Source organism: Megalobrama amblycephala, linkage group LG19 (assembly GCF_018812025.1).
Source record: "Megalobrama amblycephala isolate DHTTF-2021 linkage group LG19, ASM1881202v1, whole genome shotgun sequence".
NCBI lineage: Eukaryota > Metazoa > Chordata > Actinopteri > Cypriniformes > Xenocyprididae > Megalobrama > Megalobrama amblycephala.
The window spans coordinates 35,588,591-35,609,111 of NC_063062.1; the positions used below are offsets into that span (position 1 = coordinate 35,588,591).

The window sequence follows — 20,521 nt, forward strand, 5'->3', positions numbered from 1 at the left end:
TGTAGCCTACCGCTCTGCGCTTTGAGAGGGATGAGGACTCGAGCAGGAAAGAGACAATTTCTCTTTAATAATATCTTCATGTTATCTCCTGATATTACAAGCAACTGACACTTGTTGTAAAAGGTCTGAAGAGCGAGTTTTATCTTCAGACATTCATGCTATGTTTGATTTAGCGCTGCCAGAGAAAACGAAACTTAAAATCGCCGGCGCGTGAAACGCGATATATGCAAATAAACTTGACGCGCCTTATAAAGACTAATAACAAGCGCAAACTTTGATAAATAGAAATTGACGTGCAAGCAAAAAGGTTTCTGTCCTACGGTGTTTTTTTCTACTTTACCACAGTAAAGAATGCGAATAGCCTATAATAGGCCTAAATGCGAACGAAAGGAAGAGACGTTTATAATCCCCTGCGTGAGTGAAGATTTGGGAAAAGAAACAGAGATTCCATATGGAATAACTAATGGAATATTGTTAAATTCTCTGCTAATCAGGTGACCAGATCGCGATTCGCAAAACAGAATACAAAGCTTAAATGTATGGACTCGCGTACCTCTGTCATTCGGCATGAACCAATATGTTTCCGTGGCTGCGATGTCACATTTAATTGCTAACCTATTATTTCTTTTGTAAACAAAGCTCTGTGCTTCACTCGTGTCATATTCAAGTAAATACTGCCAACAGCCCTATCAGTGAGTACCGAATATACCCGGAATCTCGGTACTACCGGTTCTACAGAAATGCTGGTATCGTCACATTTTCAAAATTTCAGTACCGACTTGGTACCGAAGTACCGGTACTTTTGACAACACTAGAATGCAAAAGAAAATATTTTGAAGGATGTGGGTGATCAAGCAGTTGACAGTAGTCACTAACTTCCATAGAATGGGAAAAAAATAATACTATGGAAGTCAATGGCTACCGTCAACACTTTGACTACCCACATTCTTCAAAATCTCTTCTTATGAGTAAATAATGACAATTTTAATCGAACTGTCCCTTTAGCATATGGCTGCTCAGGATGTGAAATTCTGACAAAAGTCAATGAAACAAGAAGTTGAAATGTCACACACTGACATCTTCTGGGTAAATTCATGAGAAAAACCTGACTGCACTACTATCTCACAAAACCATGCACTGCCTGGCCCTTTATCAGCAGAATGCTGCACTCTTTGCTTGGGAAAAGGCCATTTGACGAACTTGTGACTCTTCTTGAGAAAAACAAAACCACGCCCAAATGCATCTGTGCATCAATGTAAGCATAACATTAAAGGAGAGGTTGATCAGCTTTTTTCGAAGGCTTGATTGTGTTTATGGGGTGCACTGCGCCTAGCACGCGTTGTCCAGAAAATTACAGTTGCATGTGCTCCAGTGTGTTGTGAACAATGGTGTCAGTATTGCCTTATGAATTTTAGCCCAAATTAGACCCTTCTGTAACAAATGATTCCTCAAAGGGATTATGTGATTAAGGACTTCAGCCCTTTGTTGTAGTCCTTAAAAAGCGACTTCTTTAAAAGAAAATATCTCCCTTGAATTGAACTTTGAGCAACTTTGCAGATGTTGTTTATGCTCAAACAGCAACATTACACACTAAAGTTAAAAAAGTAAAATCATAATCAACCACCCCTTTAAGTGAATGACTTCATGATAATTTGCCTACAGTGTGGCAATGTTCAAATCTCTCAATGTGTGTACTGTAAGTGTGTGATCGCGTTAATCCTCAAACTAAGGCGTAGATCTGAAACTCTATTCTCTTGTAAACATTTTTAACCACATGAAACACTACTGTCAAAATCCAGCTTGCAAACTTTGTTTAGCATTATAACACCTTACAAAGACAGACGTCATTTGAGCAATAACAAGGATGTAAGCTTTCCGTGGAAGAGCCACCTCATACATCCTGTCTCAAACCGTAAGGACTAGAGACTTGAAACGTGGCCAGATGATAGGTCTCAATTTGGGGAGAGACTGACAGGGTATGACCCCAATTGGCCAATGGTGGCGTTACAGCGATCAAAAGCGTGAAACTGCTCATAACTCCTAGAACATTTGCCCCAGACTCAAGTGCCTTATAACATTGGCTCAAGACGAACAAAACGTATATCTCTGATTTCATTTGCGCTTGGAAAGATTTTCCGCCATTTTGAATTTTGCAAACTAGACCGACTGGAACCAAACCAGTGCAGAAATGTTCTCTGGACACTGTATATTAAAAGTTATCAAAAGCAAAGTTGAAATTTTGATTCAAGGACGCCAAAACTTTTGAAATGGGCGGGGCCACTTTACTAAAATGGCTATAACTCTTGAACGGAATGAGATATTTGCACCAAACTTGGGACACACATGTAGGGGCTCAGTCTGTGGTCACAGTACAAAAATCACTGTGACTGGACACTTGGTGCCACTATAACATGAAAAAAAAAAAACATGAAAACAGCTATAACTACGCAACCTTTAGTCCGATTGACTTGAAATTTGGCATGCAGTGTCTTGGTCTAAGGAGCCATGATTGTCTATGAGGACATATCTTGAAAAACATGGCCGCCATCAGCCAATGAAGTTTGAGCACCTATTAGACAAGATTAACAGAGGCCGATCGGAACGAAACTAGATGGGCATTTTTCGGCTAATGGTCCTAGAGGTCTATGAGAATTTTGAAAGACATCGGCCACAAACTAAGGCATAGATCTGAAACTCTATTCTCTTGTAAACATTTTTAAACCACATGAAACACTACTGTCAAAATCCAGCTTGCAAACTTTCTTAAGCATTATAACAAATTACAAAGACAGACGTCATTTGAGCAATAACAAGGATGTAAAAGTGGAAGAGCCACCTCATATATCCTGTCTCAAATCCTCACAGCAAATGCATTACTTTGCAACTGTCTTTCAATACGCTGACAAACACTGTAATGCAATCTACAATGCCTTTAAGATCTTGAGTGAACTGCTAATTATTACTTAACATTTACATACTCTGCCATATCTTAGCCAGAAGCCCACATACTGATGCAATCAGGCCCTGACTTTCATAAGGGGAAAAGAGGGGAGAAGTCTTATGTAAGACACATTGTGCAAGTGCATCTTCTCACATGAGCACTTAAAAAAATACTTACTGAAACAAATGTTTTAACAAGTAACAAACTCCGAAAGGTTTTGACAACATTTGTATGATATCCACCTTATTTTACAACACGGAATAAGCTTTTTTTCTGTGAATGTGTGAGACTTCTGAATAATCAGCCGAAATAATAAGTAAATAACTAGAAGAATAACAATGTGCAGTAAATGTAAAACTGAATACAATAATTAATTAAAATAATATGATAAGAAATACCAGTTTGCAATAGGTTTATAATGGCTGTGAATGTGGGTCTGCGTTTTGAAGTAAAAAATAATGCATTCATCCATAATAAAAGCAATCCATACAACTCCAGGGGGTTAATAAAGGCCTTCTGAAGTGAAGCGATCCATATTTAAAACCTGTCTAAGCTTATGATACTCCTACATCCTGTGTAATACATCGCATCACGGGTTACTCATTTTGCGCAAGTCGACTTGTGCATTCTGCGTCCGGTCGTCCACCGGAAGCTAGTTATTTGAATTCATCAAGTTTTAAATATGGATCTTACAAAAACCCATCGCTTCGCTTCAGAAGGCCTTTAGTAACCCACTGAAGTCGTATGGATTACTTATTTTTAAGGATGGATCCATTATTTTTTACTTCAAAATGTGGCCCTCCATACACTGTCATTATAAACCTTGAAGGACTGTAGGATAAAGGATATTTTTAAATATATTTCAGATTGTGTTCTTCTGAAAGAAGATTGTCATATACACCTAGGATGGCTTGAGAGTGAGTAAATCATGGGATAATCTTCATTTTTGGGTGAACTATCCCTTTAAGGTGGATGCAGTAAGAATGACTCTGGGATAATAATGTCAAGGACTGCAGATAATAGCATTATTATAATGATAAATCAATAATAAAAATCAACAAGTCAACTTTATAAGGTTTGTAACTCTTTTTGTCATAAATGTACTTACATTTTACCTGACATATTTGCATTTGTGCCAAACAAGCCTGTGTGCAAATCACCATCTTTTACATTTGGCTTGCAAAAAGCCATGGACTAATTTTGACACCAGACTCAATTTCAACTGATACACATTGCATTAAAGGGATAGTTCAGCCAAAAAAATGAAAATGATCCCATGATTTACCCATCCTAGGACGAACACAATCTAATATATATTTAAGATATAAGGTTTATAATGGTAGTGAATGGGAGTCAAGATTTTGAAGCCCAAAAAAAGTGCATCCATCCATAATAAAAGTAATCCATATGGCTGTCGGGGTTAATAAAGGCCTTTTGAAGTGAAGCAATACGTTTTTGTAAGAAAAATATCCATATTTAACACTTTATTAATTTTCGATATAAGAGAAGAGGAGCTCGAGTTTGTTGCACAGCCCTATTTTTTTTAACTGTTAGAGACGTCTAAGCTTACAATACTCCTACATCCTAAGACCGGAAAAACATATTAGTATGATTTAAGATTTTTTTTCCTACATTGTCCTAGTTGTTATAAATCTGGTCTGTTGATTGTTTGGACACTTTTAAGCTAAGGCCAGCTAAAGACTGGCTTGGCCAATCTGGGAGAACAATAATACCAGCTAAGACCATCTTAAAGGGTTAGTTCACCCAAAAATGAAAATAATGTCATTTTTTACTCACCCTCATGTCGTTCAACACCTGTAAGACCTTCGTTCATCTTCAGAACACGATTTAAGATATTTTTGATGAAATCCGATGGCTCAGTGAGGCCTGCATAGCCAGCAATGACATTTCCTCTCTCAAGATCCATTAATGTACTAAAAACATATTTAAATCAGTTCATGTGAGTACAGTGGTTCTACGTTAATATTATAAAGTGACAAGAATATTTTTGTGTGCCAAAAAAAAACAAAAAAACTTTTTAACAATATCTAATGCTGGCCAATTTCAAAACACTGCTTCATGAAGCTTCAGAGCTTTACGAATCGAATAAGTAGATCGGAGCACCAAAGTCACGTGATTTCAGCAGTTTGGTGGTTTAACACTTGATCCGAATCACGGATTTGACTCAAAAGATTCATAACGCCGAAGCAGTGTTTTGAAATCGCCTGTCACTAGAAATTGTTAAAAAGTCAGGGGGTTTGTTTATTTCTTTGTTTTTGTTTTTTTGGCGCACAAAAAATATTCTTGTTGCTTTATCATATTAATATTGAACCACTGTAGTCACATGAACTGTTTTAAATATGTTTTTAGTACCTTTATAGATCTTGAGAGAGGAAGTACCATTGCTGTCTATGCAGGCCTCACTGAGCCATCGGATTTAATCAAAAATATCTTAAGTTGTGTTCTGAAGATGAACGAAGGTCTTACAGGTGTAGAACGACATGAGGGTGAGTAATAAATGACAGAATTTTCATTTTTGGGTGAACTAACCCTTTAAGATAAAAGCGTCAGGTAAATGACTGAACTCTAAACCAAAGACAACTTCATCACCAACTAATGGTTAAATATTGCATCAACAACTGGCAACAACGCGTTTAAAAATGTCTTACCCGATAAATCTTAGTTCTACATTACTAAGATTTATAAGAGAATGTTACTCTGTTACATTGGAAACAATGTATCATTCTATGTTCTATGAGAGTAACATTCTATCTTACAGTGGAAACAACGTAACATTCGGATGTTGCTGACAAAAAAGATGTCGAAAACAATGTTAAGAATTGCTCAAAAACACTTGCGTATTCTTTTTACAGTTTCAACTCGAGGCCATAGATGTAGACCGTGTCTCAAAACTTAGTGAACTTCCTACATAGACAGCATGTTTGGGCATCATCAACATGGAGTCAGGCAGCGCACGAGATTTTGAGGCACGGCTCAAAGAGATGAGCTTACTTGAAGAGACATAAATCAACTTACCAGCATGCACGTATATCGATGTAGATAAAAACACAATGATAGTCCGTAAAGTGCGAGTGGATTGTCGGGAGAGTCCCCCCACCCCTCTCCCCCAGATCAAGCGCGCTGTACTGTCACATCCTACGAGCAAAGTTAGGGTATTAAGTGTGCGCGCACGGGCGTCTTTGCTCTTCAAATGGGAGGCGCCGTTAGATGACTTCACTGATTTCAGCGTCTCCTTGAAATGCCCGGAATGGAAACAATCGCTTCTTTTGTCTCCCAACAACATTAATATCTCTCGGTAGCTGTTTTCGGGAGGATCCTCCAGTGGGGTCACCATACATCACTGTACTGCACAGAGTGTACCCACTAAAGACTGTCCGCGGGCGCATGCGCAAACGCGAACGAGTGGTGGATGGATGTAAGAAAGTTCAGTCGTACATATTATTGTGATGCGGGAAACTGTACTGATGCATTCATTACATTTTCCGATGGACACGTTTTGTTGCTTCATAGGTGGCTGTAATAGGTTGAATGCATTGGGACAACTTACCCCGTTATGTTCTCACTAAAGATCAAAGTGTTCTGTGTTTCATCCAGGGCAAACTTTTTAATAGTGTTTTATAGCAAAGATACAAACTAACAAATAATATACTTTAACAACAAAGTGACACACGTATTGTTAGTTGTGGTTTACCAGCAGGAACTAACGTATTAGCTAATGCAAAGTTTACACTCTAAAAAAAAAGGGAAATTATTATTCAAAGACTGGTGGAGAAATTAGATTTTTTTTTCCATCTTCCCAATGTCAAGCCAAGTTCACTGTTTAATATTAGTTTATATGACTTGTAGTTAATGAGGCTCCCAGATTTCTAAAGACCATCTTCAGAATTATGAATTATAATGAACTGTATCTCGTTTGGTTACTATATGTTGTCAAAGCTATATGAAAATAATGCTTTTTTTAATACTTATTACCTCAAGTCTTCCTTTGTTATGTTGCATCTAATCAATTTTATATCTTAGAATTTGGATATCATATAAAATTATCTGTTCAAAGCTCCAAAAGCAGTTAAGTTTTCATGGTTAAACGCCTACGATTAAAGTCACAACACTAAATTTCAGCTTTTTCAGCTTCAGTTTGAATTCAGCCTCTTAAGAAGACCGCAGATGACCAACACCTATGAAGAGACGGCGCAAACTCCTGCGAGGATTTCAGAAGACGCAATCATCTGGATCAACATGCACATTGCACAATTTCTATATCCTAATTATTGTTAATATGTAATTAATTTTTCCAGGAACTCATTGCTTCTGTGTTCAGTTAAACTGCTAACAGTGATTGTAAATTAATTGCCTAAATTATTACATTATTTGCTAACTGCATTCTTTAAATTGTAACGTTGACATGCATTCTCTGTAAAGCTGCTTTGAAATGATATGTATCGTGAAAAGCGCCATACAAATAAATGTGAATTGAATTGAATTAAATTTAATTTTATATGAACATGATAAAGTGAAAGAGTTGAAGAGGGTTGTGGAAAAGTTGCTTTAGTCCAAAACATCTATCTGTAAACTTCATTAAAACAAGATAAATTACCTTAAAAGATGTTAAGCATAAAAGTATTATCAATGTTCACATTACCATTATTCACACAAACCAATGTGATAAAAGAGGACTTACCGTGTTTATGAAAAATACTCAGCCTTCAAACCTTAAAAACTGAACAGAAGTGGGTGTTTGAATGATATCGATTTATTTAGTTAATCATTTCATTGATATGTAAAAGAAAACAAGGGGGGAAAAGGGAGATGCTATCCACAGTGGTTTGGCAACATTATTGCGCAAGCCTTTACGTCAATAGCTGGGAAAAACAACTCCATATTATCCAGAGTTAGAGTCATTTCTTCCATGCTATTGTTGGACATGACTATAATAATCAGTCATCTTGGTTTCACTTCAACAGGATGTCATGTGGTTGGGTTGCAGAAATTGTTAATCAACTTATAATTTTCTTATTACAGTCTCCAGGGGGCCTTGCTAAAAGGCCCAAAGATAAAAGTCCAGGAATTGATCTGTCTCTCTCTCACACACACACACACACACACACACCGACTATCATGGATGCCAGCAAAGGTCTTAAAGGGATAGTTATATGTGCATACACAAAAAAAGAGCATTGTATCAGAGTGGGCACAATTGTAAATGCAACATAATCTTATTTAATCCCCAACACACCAGCTCTTTCCAAGTAAGTAGTAGATCCTCTACTGCAAGGTTTTGCAATTAACTTTGCATGCTTGCACTTCTGCTTCTCTGAGTTCAGCTGTGAACCTGCAGGGCAGCTACTGCATGACAAAGGGAAGTGTATAGTATTTTACAATGATCCAAATTGGATAGAAAATAAAGTGTATAATAATATAGGGGATTTTTCAACCAATGTAATGTGAGCTTTGTTGAAACTGTGTTGAACGCTTGAAGCCATATTTGCCAGTGGGGATTACGGCATGTGACATGCTATTTGCCAAGAACATTTAATCATAGATTTGCAGTTCTTTGAGGTGTCCTGTTGGTTTACATGGCATGTCCAAATGAGGCTTAAAACCATTCTGAAACCATTGAAATGCCTGTGAAACATCTTACTCAAGGCACAAATTCAACCACAGATGACAAGCAAAAAACAAATGCAATCATTTTGCTCTCTGTGGTTAAGATAATATCTGCATATAAAACATTCTTAATACTGATGAGTATTACAGTTAATGCAATTCATGTAAGTTATTTCTGGAGCTGTTTGAATTTCCTTCTGTGCACATGTATGTATGCGTGGGTGGGTGTATTTGAATGAGAGAATCATTTTAATATAATTTTTTGTAGGGTATATTACATAAGCACTTTCTCTAATCTGACTTTGACCTAAAATCAGAAAGGGAAAACATATGTCTCATCATGCTTGAGCGCATGTATTGTGACTTTATATTGCCATCTAGGGCTCATTTCACAAGATATTTTTAACACAATATAAATGTCTCCATAAATTCTTCTTGGGTAACGCCCATGCTATGGAAAACAAGAGGAGGAGATACGGTACAACTTGGCTTGTTTGGATGCCACTTCTTGGAAGTGAAATATGTTGCCATTGTGGTCAATACAATGAATGTTGATTGAGTCTCTTCTCAGCTGTCTGACTGAGACGCATTGCTGGGCTTTTCCTTCTCACACATGTCCTTCAGATCTGTAAAAAAGAAACATGCTGTTGAGAATCTATATGCCGTTTCCAGACAAAACATCTACTAAAAGCAACGTGGGAAAGTTTGAAATATAAACATTCCCGTCTGGTTTACAGAAATTAGGCTTTATCTCTGATGGGAGAACTTTCTGGGCACAGCAAAGCACTTTTTTCACTATCCTGTATAAGAGAACAGAAACAGGAGGAAAGCAAATTGTGCTGAAAGTGTAAACACCTTAGGAGAAAAGGTAAAACTTTTAGTTAACAAATTATTGTAAGAAAATTGCACAAGTTGCATTACTATACTTGACAGTATCACCATTCAGGAAGAGAGCAGAGTGGACATTCCTATCTCCTTTTGTGTTTCACAGAACAGGTTTGCATCTTATCTGTTATACTTTGTATATAATGACTGGAACACTGCATTCCAGGATAGTAAGACACATTGTGGTTTGTACTAGGAACCAACGAGCTGCTGCAACTGTCACGGTTGTAGCATAGAGATTGGCGCTCAACGAAGAAGATGCAAGACCAAAGGTACTTTATTACATCCACCAACAAGGAGATCGCAGGAGAAATACCGCTATAGTACTATTATACAAATACATTCAAAACCAGACAAAGACTAGGGAGAAACTGAGGGCATAAATAGAGCAACCAAACTAGACGAACTAAACAAGCAACACCTGAACTGAATGAATCAATCAATGAGTTGCCAAGGAAACAAACAGGCATGAAACCATGAGAACAGGGCTGGTTAACAGATTAGAACTGAACAGTGGCGTGAAACAAGTAAAACAAACTCTAAACATGACAGTACACCCTCCTACAGGAAGGCGCGTTTTTGCGCTATAATAAGTCCAATAGGGGAAGGAGGGCAGACGCCCTGGAGGCTGACGAGGGGCTGGCAAGTGGTGCCGGCAGGATAGGAAGCCTACAGGGTGGTGCTAGTGGCACAGGAAGCCAGGGAGGTGCCGGCAGTACAGGATGCTGCCAGGGCGGCACTGGTGGTATGGAGCAGATACAGTAGATAGTTCAGGAGCGGTCCCCGTGGCCATGATGAGGGAGCAAGGAATGGCCACTGTGGCCGTGACTACGGAGCATTGAACGTCCTCTGTGACTGAGATGAAGGAGCTAGGGACACTGGAGTTTATAACACTAGAGTAAGGAACAGCCTCCGTGGCCAAGACAAAGGAGCTGCAGGGGTACGCGCGGCCCACACGCAACAACCATCACAGATAGCGCAGACTGGAACACCGACTTTGGGATTTCCATGTCCCGCTGTTCATGGGATTCTGGGCCTTGAAACATTGTGACCATTGGTGTTGGCAGTGCTGTGAATGTCAGAACTTGTATCACTGTGACCACTTAAATTGGCAGAGCAGTTAATGTCTGATTAGTTGGTACTGTGTCCATCCGCATAGGCAGGGACTGGACCGGACTCTGAGCTGAGCTCTGGTCATGACAGTCTGGTCCGTGGAGGACTTGGACGCTGGTTTGGCTTGAACTGGAGCAGTCACATGTGTTCAGGATGGAGCCGGATGATGAATGGAACTGTCCTCCTCCACAACAAATGCAGAACCACTCAACCAAAGGACATAGTTAATTTATGGCGCTTTTCCACTGCATGGTACAACTTGCTTAGTACCACCTTGGTGGATGTTCCAAGCGTGCCTTACCGATACTAAATATGACTAAATGTGCCACAGACTGATCGACTTCATGCCACGCCACATTGCTGCAGTAATTCAGGCAAAAGGAGCCCCAACTAAGTATTGAGTGCTGTACATGCTCATACGATTCATGTTCATGCTTTTCAGTCGGCCCAGATTTCTAAAAATCCTTTCTTTGTATTGGTCTTAAGTCATATTCTAATTTTCTGAGATACTGAATTTGGGATTTTCCTTAGTTGTCAGTTATAATCATCAAAATTAAAAGAAGTAAACATTTGAAATATATCAGTCTGTGTGTAATGAATGAATATAATATACAAGTTTCACTTTTTGAATGGAATTAGTGAAATCAACTTTTTGATGATATTCTAATTAGATGACCAGCACCTGTACTTTAAAGTAAAACTTTTAATTTGACATTATTATGAAGTGCACTTAAAAGTGTGTTAAGAAAAAATCATGAAAAGTGTTTCTCTTTAAGTGCACGTAAGTGGCATTTTATTTCATTAATATCTTCAAGTACAGTTTTAATATACTTTTAAGATATGAAGTGCACTACAAGTACTCAATTAAGCACACTTTTTTGTTAAAAGCGTCACCATTTCTGAATTTGATTTCCAGCGCATAATGTTTTAAATTTCAGAATGTTCCACAAAGCTATCATCTGTAAGTTATTTAATATTTGGTTTCATGTTTTGGTATCTTTTATTTTGAATGTTGCTCCTGTTTCCTCATTATCCTGTCTTGTCATTCTAGTTCACTGTTTGTGGTTGATATGTCTTGTTATCTTGTTTCTAGTGTTTTGTCTAGTTTGATGTAACGTTCTTCTTCTGTAAGGTTGTTTTGTGCTACTGGTTTATAGCCATTTTTTATTTAATTATTCATGTATTCTCATCTTGTCTAGAGCTTTGATTAAGTTTGGACCATTTTGCAACGCAATAATGTGCATTCAGGATCACCACAACCTCAACTCACCTGAGTGTCACTGTTCACTTTCATTCTATGCAAAAAAAAAAACAAACAAAAAAAAAACTATCATTTGATTTATTAAGAAATTTCTACTCTGTTGTGGAAAGATAGAAAGGTTTCAAATAACATGCAATAGAGTGAATAATGACAGAATTTAAATTTTACGTGAACTATGCCTTTAAATGCCTTGAACAAGAGTGCAATGGAGATGGATCACCCACACTCCAAATATATTGATACAGACTGCATACTTCGCTACTATATCGTAGGTGAAAAACAGTATGTGACAAATAAAGTATGTCCAAATTCACAGTACTCATGAAAGAATAGGCAAAAAGTACCCGGATGACCTACTACTTCCGGTGACTTTCTGAAGTGTGCATTCGATGTCTCCTTTGATTTGTGAATGGCAGTGAAGCGACGCAACTAACGTGACGGTAGGTCACATGATAATGACAACATGGTCAATGCAGTACATCCAGATTACATTCATACTACACACATTCATAGTATACTAGAGCATACTTTTTAACGGTTGTGAAGTAATTATTCTTCAAAATAAGAGAGTATGCGATTTTGGATGCAGGTTTAACATAAAATAATAAGCTTAATGTGAGGCATATTTGCCAGTCATACATAAATAAAACAGATAATATTTCTGCAAAAAAAAAATCATCATATCAATTCATAATATCAAATCATAATAATTTATGCATTATCCCAATCAGCAATAAATCTGTTCTTTGTAAAATCTATTACTTTTATTCCATTAAACATACAAAATATTCTACTCACAATGAAGCACCGTGTTGAACACTTGAGTGTAGCCAAACTCTTTGTTCGTATTCAAATCCACAGTAAAGACAAAGCGCAGTTCCAGCGGGAGCTCCGATCTGGGCATGTTTATTACAGCAGGGATGATCCTCTGTGACATGGGCCCTTCAGACAGGGCCTGGTGCATCTGGTATAAGCACCATTCATCCTTCAGAAAGTCTGGAGTGACGAGCAGCACCCAGCAGTGACTGTCGCGCACGGCCTGCAGGAGCTCAGTGGACACGGCGCCTCCTAGTGGACAGTCCCGTTCCTGCAGATAACAGCGTAGACCTTTAGAGGGCTCTTCAAGGAAAGAGGCCAAACTCTGTGCTAGATCAATGTCCTTCTCACTGTGACACAGACACACGTCATATCTGCGAGCTGAGCGGAAGGATGAGAAGAGCACAGAGGGCAGAGGCTGTTCTGAGGCTGACGGCTTCGCTGATGAGGAAGATTTTGAGGGAGAGAGAGAGGGAGAGGGAGAGGAGCGCACGGAGCAGCTGGATGTGCAGTTAGAGTTTCCAGATGAACACTTCTGAGAACATGTACATGGTTTGCTTTGGCCCAGCTCATTCGTTTGTTTTCCAAAACGCTGACGAAACCAGCCTGCCAAGAGATGAAGCATAATTAATAGACATGTTTTACGGTTAATCAATACACTTCAAATAAATAATTAAAATAATTGTATATATATATATATATATATATATATATATATATATATATATATAAAAAGTAAATATTTTTCCTCTCCCCAAATTTGTCACTACCGAAACACAATAATAAATAATTTAATAAGAAGGGTTTCATTGACCTTATAGGGATATACTGAATATATATATATATATATATATATATATATATATATATATATATATATTTTTTTTTTTTTTTTTTTTTTTTTTTTTGCTATTTTATTGAAAAAAAAAAAGTTTTCACAGGTTAATCAATAACAATTGCAATTTTAACAATATTTCAAGTGTAATTTATGAGATTTGTTGTATTTTGAATCCAGTCTTTCTTTGTAAAAGGCATAAAGTTTATCATACTGATTTCAAAGTGAAGGATTCATTAGTTTTATTGAATATACATTGAACCAAACACTATCATAACATCTTAGTTGATAATTCAATATACTTTATTTTTGACAAAGCATCCCATGTTTCAGTCGTGACTGGACAAGACTACACTAAAACAATTCTAATGATCTGCACTAAAATGCTGTTTATTTCCCCCAAATAAAGGATCATGTGTTCCCTTTTTTCACTACCAAAACAATGATGTCACAACCACAACTTCACCACATGTTTCGGTCATGACTGTTTCAGTAGTGAATTTTTAGATACTTTTGAGCCAAGTTTAAAGATGATAATCAGCACATGGTTATAATACCCAAAAAAGTGTGCTTAAATGCAGAAAAAAAAGGTGTTTGTTGGTGACTGTCACGTTTAGGCACAGAGACAAACAGGTAAGATCCAAATGCAGCTTTAATGGGGAATCCAACACGTAATCCACAAACAGGCAAGGGTCAAAATCCACAGACCAGTCCAAACACAAAACAAATAAACAAACACAGAAAACAGTGACCGTAAATGAAACCACGATAACAAAGGCAGAAACAAACTCAGTATAAATAGACAGACACTAATAACATAACACAAAACAGCTGAGTGCAATGAAGTGCTAATGAGTCCAGGAGGTGAATAATGGGCAATGTAGTTCACAGGTGAAGAAAACCAAAAATCCAGGTTGGAGTGCCCTCTAGTGGCAGACAAGGGCATTTTATATATAAGGGCATTATATATATCATCATTTTTTTTCCTCATTAATGTACACACAGCACCCCATATTGACAGAAAAACACAGAATTGTTGACATTTTTGCAGATTTATCAAAAAAGAAAAACTGAAATATCACATGGTCCTAAGTATTCAGACCCTTTGCTGTGACACTCATATATTTAACTCAGGTGCTGTCCATTTCTTCTGATCATCCTTGAAATGGTTCTACACCTTCATTTGAGTCCAGCTGTGTTTGATTATACTGATTGGACTTGATTAGGAAAGCCACACACCTGTCTATATAAGACCTTACAGCTCACAGTGCATGTCAGAGCAAATGAGAATCATGAGGTCAAATGAACTGCCAGAAGAGCTCAGAGACAGAATTGTGGCAAGGCGCAGATCTGGCCAAGGTTACAGAAAAAAATTCTGCTGCACTTAAGGTTCCTAAGAGCACAGTGGCCTCCATAATCCTTAAATGGAAGACGTTTGGGACGACCAGAACCCTTCCTAGAGCTGAAAAAACTGAGAAAAGGTAAAGAGAGGTAAAGAAGAACCCAAAGATCACTGTGGCTGAGCTCCATAGATGCAGTCGGGAGATGGGAAAAAGTTGTAGAAAGTCAACCATCACTGCAGCCCTCCACCAGTCGGGGCTTTATGGCAGAGTGGCCCGACGGAAGCCTGTCCTCAGTGCAAGACACATGAAAGCCTGCATGGAGTTTGCTAAAAAACACCTGAAGGACTCCAAGATGGTGAGAAATAAGATTCTCTGGTCTGATGAGACCAAGATAGAACTTTCTGGCCTTAATTCTAAGCGGCATGTGTGGAGAAAACCAGGCACTGCTCATCAACTGTCCAATACAGTCCCAACAGTGAAGCATGGTGGTGGCAGCATCATGCTGTGGGGGTGTTTTTCAGCTGCAGGGACAGGACAACTGGTTGCAATCGAGGGAAAGATGAATGCGGCCAAGTACAGGGATTTCCTGGACGAAAACCTTCTCCAGAGCGCTCAGGACCTCAGACTGGGCCGAAGGTTTACCTTCCAACAAGACAATGACCCTAAGCACACAGCTAAAATAACGAAGGAGCGGCTTCACAACAACTCTGTGACTGTTCTTGAATGGCCCAGCCAGAGCCCTGACTTAAACCCAATTGAGCATCTCTGGAGAGACCTAAAAATGGCTGTCCACCAACGTTTACCATCCAACCTGACAGAACTGGAGAGGATCTGCAAGGAGGAATGACAGAGGATCCCCAAATCCAGGTGTGAAAAACTTGTTGCATCTTTCCCAAAAAGACTCATGGCTGTATTAGATCAAAAGGGTGCTTCTACTAAATACTGAGCAAATACTGAATACTTAGGACCATGTGATATTTCAGTTTTTCTTTTTTAATAAATCTGCAAAAATGTCAACAATTCTGTGTTTTTCTGTCAATATGGGGTGCTGTGTGTACATTAATGAGGAAAAAAATTAACTTAAATGATTTTAGCAAATGGCTGCAATATAACAAAGAGTGAAAAATGTAAGGGGGTCTGAATACTTTCCGTACCCATTGTGTATATATATATATATACATATATATATATATATATATATATAATATGTCTATTTCATCCCACAGACTTTTGACCCGCTGCACATTGTCTAAAACATTACAGTAATGCTTACATTGTTGTATTGGTGTTATAATATGTCCCACATTGACACAGCATTGTCCCATGTGTCTGTATGCACTGTTATGTTGTGCAATATCCTGAGTGATAACTGTGTCTCACAGCTCAAAATGCAGTCCATTCGACTTTGATTCATGCAAATGAGAATAAACGCTGATTTCAATTGGGGGGGAAAAGATGAAAATCTTTTCTTTTTTGCTGTCGTAATGTCAGTATCTTGTTGTGGTACTGCTATCACAATCTAAAATCTTTACTTTCTCTTACATAATTGTTAACTTCTGCCTTTATTTATGATAGAGTTCACAGCACGAAAATGAGACTTACCCATAATGCTGCTGACGCGGTTTTCCTCCATTCTCCTCCATCCTTTCAAGGATATAAACTACAACAGGCACATACACAAACAATATTGTACACTATATCTCATCCATTATACACAAAAGTAACGTTCATACAATAGGGAGAAAAAATTGCATGATGTGCACAGTGTCATTTGTTTAATGTTAATATCGGTTCCACTTTTCCCTGGATCACTTTCACTTTTTACGCCTGAATAGTTGTACATTTGTGATTGTTATGAAGTAAACTGCAAGTTATTATTGTCATTATGTCATATTCAAAGCACAATTAACATGTAAAATGTAAGACAGTGAGGAGATCAGTACTTACAGTTGTTTTACGATGAAAAGAGAGAGCAGGTCCTCTGAGGCCACTGGTGCAGAAGATCAGCATGAGATGTTTGAGGAAGTTCACACCATCGGAAGTCATTCGTCATTATGCACATGGTAACATAACTTGTAGGCGTTTTAAAAAAAATAATGATGATAATAAAAAAAAAAAGGAAGACAGTCTAAAAAGAGGAAGTGGAGAAAGAAATGGGTGTAGATTTGACTTGGATTTACTATTGTCAGTCCAACCAGTGGATTACTTTAGAGAGATTACAGAGTACTGAAACTAAAGTAGAAACGGTTTCTCTTCACACTTTCTTGGGATTCCCCCCAGTTATGGGAAATGGGTAGGGTCAAACCTACATATCAAGTCTGTAGAGTTCAGAAATGAGTCAACTGCTTTTGCACGCTCCAGTTCCTACATAAATATGCACTTGCATTCATTCATATCTATACACAGGACCCTATTACATAATAATGTTATTCCATTAACAAATAAATGGAAAATAGTATATGTGTTTGAATTGGGCAGATTTTAAAAAGAATAAAAATAAATTATGGTAATTTAATAGTTATAATAATTAGTAATTAACTTTTATTATAAATTATTAACACAATATTTAAGAAACAAAGAAAAAAAATATTTAGTTTTTGCTCACTCTCCCATTAGATACAGAGCTCAGCGTAAATGAGTACACCCCATTTGAAAAGTAATATCTCAATGAACACAAAATGTTTGACAAGATTAAGTTTTATATAACATCTGTTTAACTTATAACATGAAAGTAAGGTTAATAATATAACTTAACATTTTCAGTTTTACTCAAATTAGTGTGATGCAAAAATGAGTACACCCCACTGAAAGTCTCTGGAGCAAAGCTACATTTTAGACTAAATGCCTAATTTAACAAGAATTCAACCACAGGTGAGTCTAATTATTCATTACACAGGTGTCCAGCAGACAGCTGACTATAAAAGGGTGTTAAAACCCCATTTCTTACTGTCAGCAATGGCACCACATGGAAGAGAAATGTCACAAGACCTGAGAAAGAAAATAATTTCTTTACACCAGAAAGGTGAAGAAGATCAGCAAAGCTTTACTTATCAGTCAGAATTCTGTAGAAAAAGTGGCACAAAAATTTAAAAAAAGATGGAACTGCAACTATCTCACAGAGACGTCCAGGTCGTCCACGGAAGTTAACACCTCGGGTTGAAGAAAATCGGCATGCAAGTTCACTGCAGTTATCTAAAGAAGTAGAAAGCCAAACTGGGGTGACTATTTCCCGTGACACAATACGGCGTACACTGCAGAGGAATGGCATGCATGGGTGCCGTCCATGAAAGAAGCCTCTCCTAAAGCCCAAGCACAAAAATGCCCACCTAGAGTTTGCCAGGACCCATGCTGACAAAGATGAAGACTGCTGGGACTCTATACTCTGGAGTGATGAGACCAAGATTAATGTTTTCGGAACTGATGGCTTCAAAACTGTATGGCGTCGCAAAGGTGAGGAATACAAAGAAAAATGCATGGTGCCTACAGTGAGACATGGTGGTGTCAGTGTCCATGAGTGCTGCTGGTGTCGGAGAGCTGCATTTCATTGATGGCATCATGAATTCACAGATCTACTGCTCTATACTGAAAGAGAAGATGCTACTATTACTCCGTGACCTTGGTCATCATGCACTTTTCTAACATGACAATGATCCTAAACACACATCTAAGGCCACTGTTGGATTTCTGAAGAAGAACAGGGTGAAAGTGATTCAGTGGCTCCTGATCTGAACCCAATCGAACACCTATGGGGAATTCTGAAGAGAATTTTTTTTTTTTTTTTTTGGTAACATTTGGAGTTATTAACTCTTTGACAAACACATTTAACCTACACAAACCTTTTATTACTGCAACAGTAAAGTTATTAATGCAATCAGTAAAAAAATACAAATAAAATAAAAAAAGATTTTAACTATAATGTTTATATTTTCAGAATTTGGTTGTTTTACTTTAGTAAAATCTAGCTAGTTCATGAATATTTTAGTGGTTGATTAGGGCTTGCACATGGTTGGGAACACTGATTTAGAGCATATACAATGGTTCTCTATTGCAAGGCTAATAATTTTCTTAATTAGCAAAGCATTTAAGCACTGTCCCAATCACCCAAAATTATACTGTCCCATCCACCCAGATTGTGTTTGGGTGGATGGGACAAAATAATAACAATCTGATATTACCAAATTTCTTACTGATTTTGTAGCAGCAGTGCATCATATTGGTGTTTCTATCAAAAGTTTGTACAATATAGTAGTTATGACAATTTTAGGACCTTATTATTAAAACGCTTATGTCATTTTTCTCAGTTCATGCATTTCACAGTCAACTTCCTGTTGCAAAAAAAAAAACCTGTTTTATATCTTTTAAGAGAGAATTTGAACATTATATTGACTCTATACGATATTCTTTGAAACAAAAAGCAGTTAAAAATTTAAAAATTTTTAAACTTTTCAATATTTTTTCTAGATTTTATGTAAGCCCCCTCTAGTGTATTTTTGTTTGTTACATATGTGATGTTATATATTGTATTTTGATGTCTTTGTAACAATTTTCTAATAATGAAAAAAACTAAATGCCCCACCTGCAAAAAAAAAACAAAAACAAAAAACGGTCAACTTCCTGTTTGATGCATGCCCCGCCCACCTACATGATGCTAGACCAATTAGGGCATCCCATTTTAATTATGTGGTCTCACAGCTAGGGCTCAGCACAAAAAAAAAAAAAAACGTTTTACTTTCACTCATCAGGTGAGAAAATAAATTCCATATAGTTATACTGTCCCATTTAACCTTATTCACCCTTAATTCACCCTATATAATTTTTGTATCAAACTGATTACTCAATAAAAACGATTGTTAACAAAAATATTACGAATAAAATAATAACATGCACGCATAAATCATTTATAATAAATACTGCAATATTCCACAAAAAAAAGGTCCATTTTGATTTTCTTGCTTGATGACTTTTATTTTGAAAATAAACAGCGCTCTTCCGGTCGGACATTCAGACGCTGCGCTCATTTTGAATGAGGTATGTAAACAGCAGCAGATGTCACTTTATATCTTTAAAGTAAAGTCACCATTATCACACGCGAGTTCGTGACGCGTGTCTTCTTTAAACAGGCATCTGAACCAAACAGTATGAAGACTCCAGTGAGTGTTCTCCGGCTGCCCCGAGGACCGGACCCGAACAGCCGCGGATTCGACCCGAACTCCCCCCGCTTCATCGCTCTGTGTCCCACAACACTCTCCTCATCTTCATCAGGACGCGCTGACGAAGAGGAGCAGCGGCTGCGGTCAGATCTGCGCGAGAGATTTCTGCGGACTCTCTTATCGATGACAGACAAACAAGTGGAGTTCAACATGCACGAGAAAGTGCGCGTTCGCGCGAGGTTCGGGGCCTCGGATATAGACGTCCTGAATTTCCAGGTGTCTGATTTGGAGACTCCTCTCGGCATTCAGAGAGAAGCTCTTCTGAGGAGCCAGGATGTGATTTCATGCTCATTTGAGCTGTGAGAGAGAGAGTTCACTGTGGCGCGCGATGCCGATCTTCACCACTAGATGGCGCCGGAAGTATTGTGATGACTGGGTTCAAGGAACTTTCTCGTTGTTTCATTGTTTTTTTATGTAATAAACGTTTGCAATGTTCAGAACTTCATATTTAACGCTTCATATTTTTTATAGAGTAGTTACTATTCAAAACTG

The 20,521-nt window shown here is 37.8% G+C and overlaps 3 protein-coding genes across 6 annotated transcripts in view; 1 reads left to right on the plus strand and 2 right to left on the minus strand.

The window, feature by feature from the left end:
- Positions 1-7,759, minus strand: part of st3gal4 (ST3 beta-galactoside alpha-2,3-sialyltransferase 4) — a 68,804-nt gene extending 61,045 nt beyond the window's left edge. Inside the window, exon 1 of one of the 4 annotated variants that reach the window (XM_048169288.1) lies at positions 7,641-7,759. The gene's annotated coding sequence lies outside the window, so the exon portion shown is untranslated. Of the gene's footprint in view, positions 1-5,799; positions 5,822-5,977; positions 6,322-7,640 lie in introns of those variants that run through there. The other 3 variants (XM_048169287.1, XM_048169290.1, XM_048169289.1) reach the window with 3 other exon arrangements.
- LOC125254607 (toll-interleukin 1 receptor (TIR) domain containing adaptor protein) lies at positions 7,697-17,049 on the minus strand. The gene is made up of 4 exons (XM_048169291.1): positions 16,767-17,049; positions 16,422-16,479; positions 12,624-13,247; positions 7,697-9,192 (listed from the first exon to the last, which is right to left on the minus strand). The coding sequence occupies exons 1-4, from the start codon at positions 16,863-16,865 to the stop codon at positions 9,134-9,136; spliced, it is 840 nt and encodes a 279-aa protein (XP_048025248.1). The 5' UTR covers positions 16,866-17,049; the 3' UTR covers positions 7,697-9,133.
- A 2,664-nt stretch (positions 17,050-19,713) lies between these two features.
- On the plus strand, positions 19,714-20,474 carry gemin7 (gem (nuclear organelle) associated protein 7). The gene is made up of 2 exons (XM_048169310.1): positions 19,714-19,847; positions 19,940-20,474. Exons 1-2 carry the CDS (start codon positions 19,776-19,778, stop codon positions 20,330-20,332), a joined length of 465 nt encoding a protein of 154 aa, XP_048025267.1. The 5' UTR covers positions 19,714-19,775; the 3' UTR covers positions 20,333-20,474.
- The last annotated feature ends 47 nt before the right edge of the window (positions 20,475-20,521 follow it).

Bases quoted from the DNA above. Each gene is read 5' to 3' on its own strand.
- LOC125254607 (XM_048169291.1), bottom strand. From the start codon at position 16,865: ATGACTTCCGATGGTGTGAACTTCCTCAAACATCTCATGCTGATCTTC. The intron at 16,480-16,766 runs GTAAGTACTGAT...TGCCTGTTGTAG, and splicing joins CTTTTCATCGTAAAACAACT to TTTATATCCTTGAAAGGATG. The intron at 9,193-12,623 runs GTGAGTAGAATA...TCTTTTTTACAG, and splicing joins GTTCAACACGGTGCTTCATT to ATCTGAAGGACATGTGTGAG.
- gemin7 (XM_048169310.1), top strand. From the start codon at position 19,776: ATGACTTTTATTTTGAAAATAAACAGCGCTCTTCCGGTCGGACATTCA. The intron at 19,848-19,939 runs GTATGTAAACAG...TTCTTTAAACAG, and splicing joins CTGCGCTCATTTTGAATGAG to GCATCTGAACCAAACAGTAT.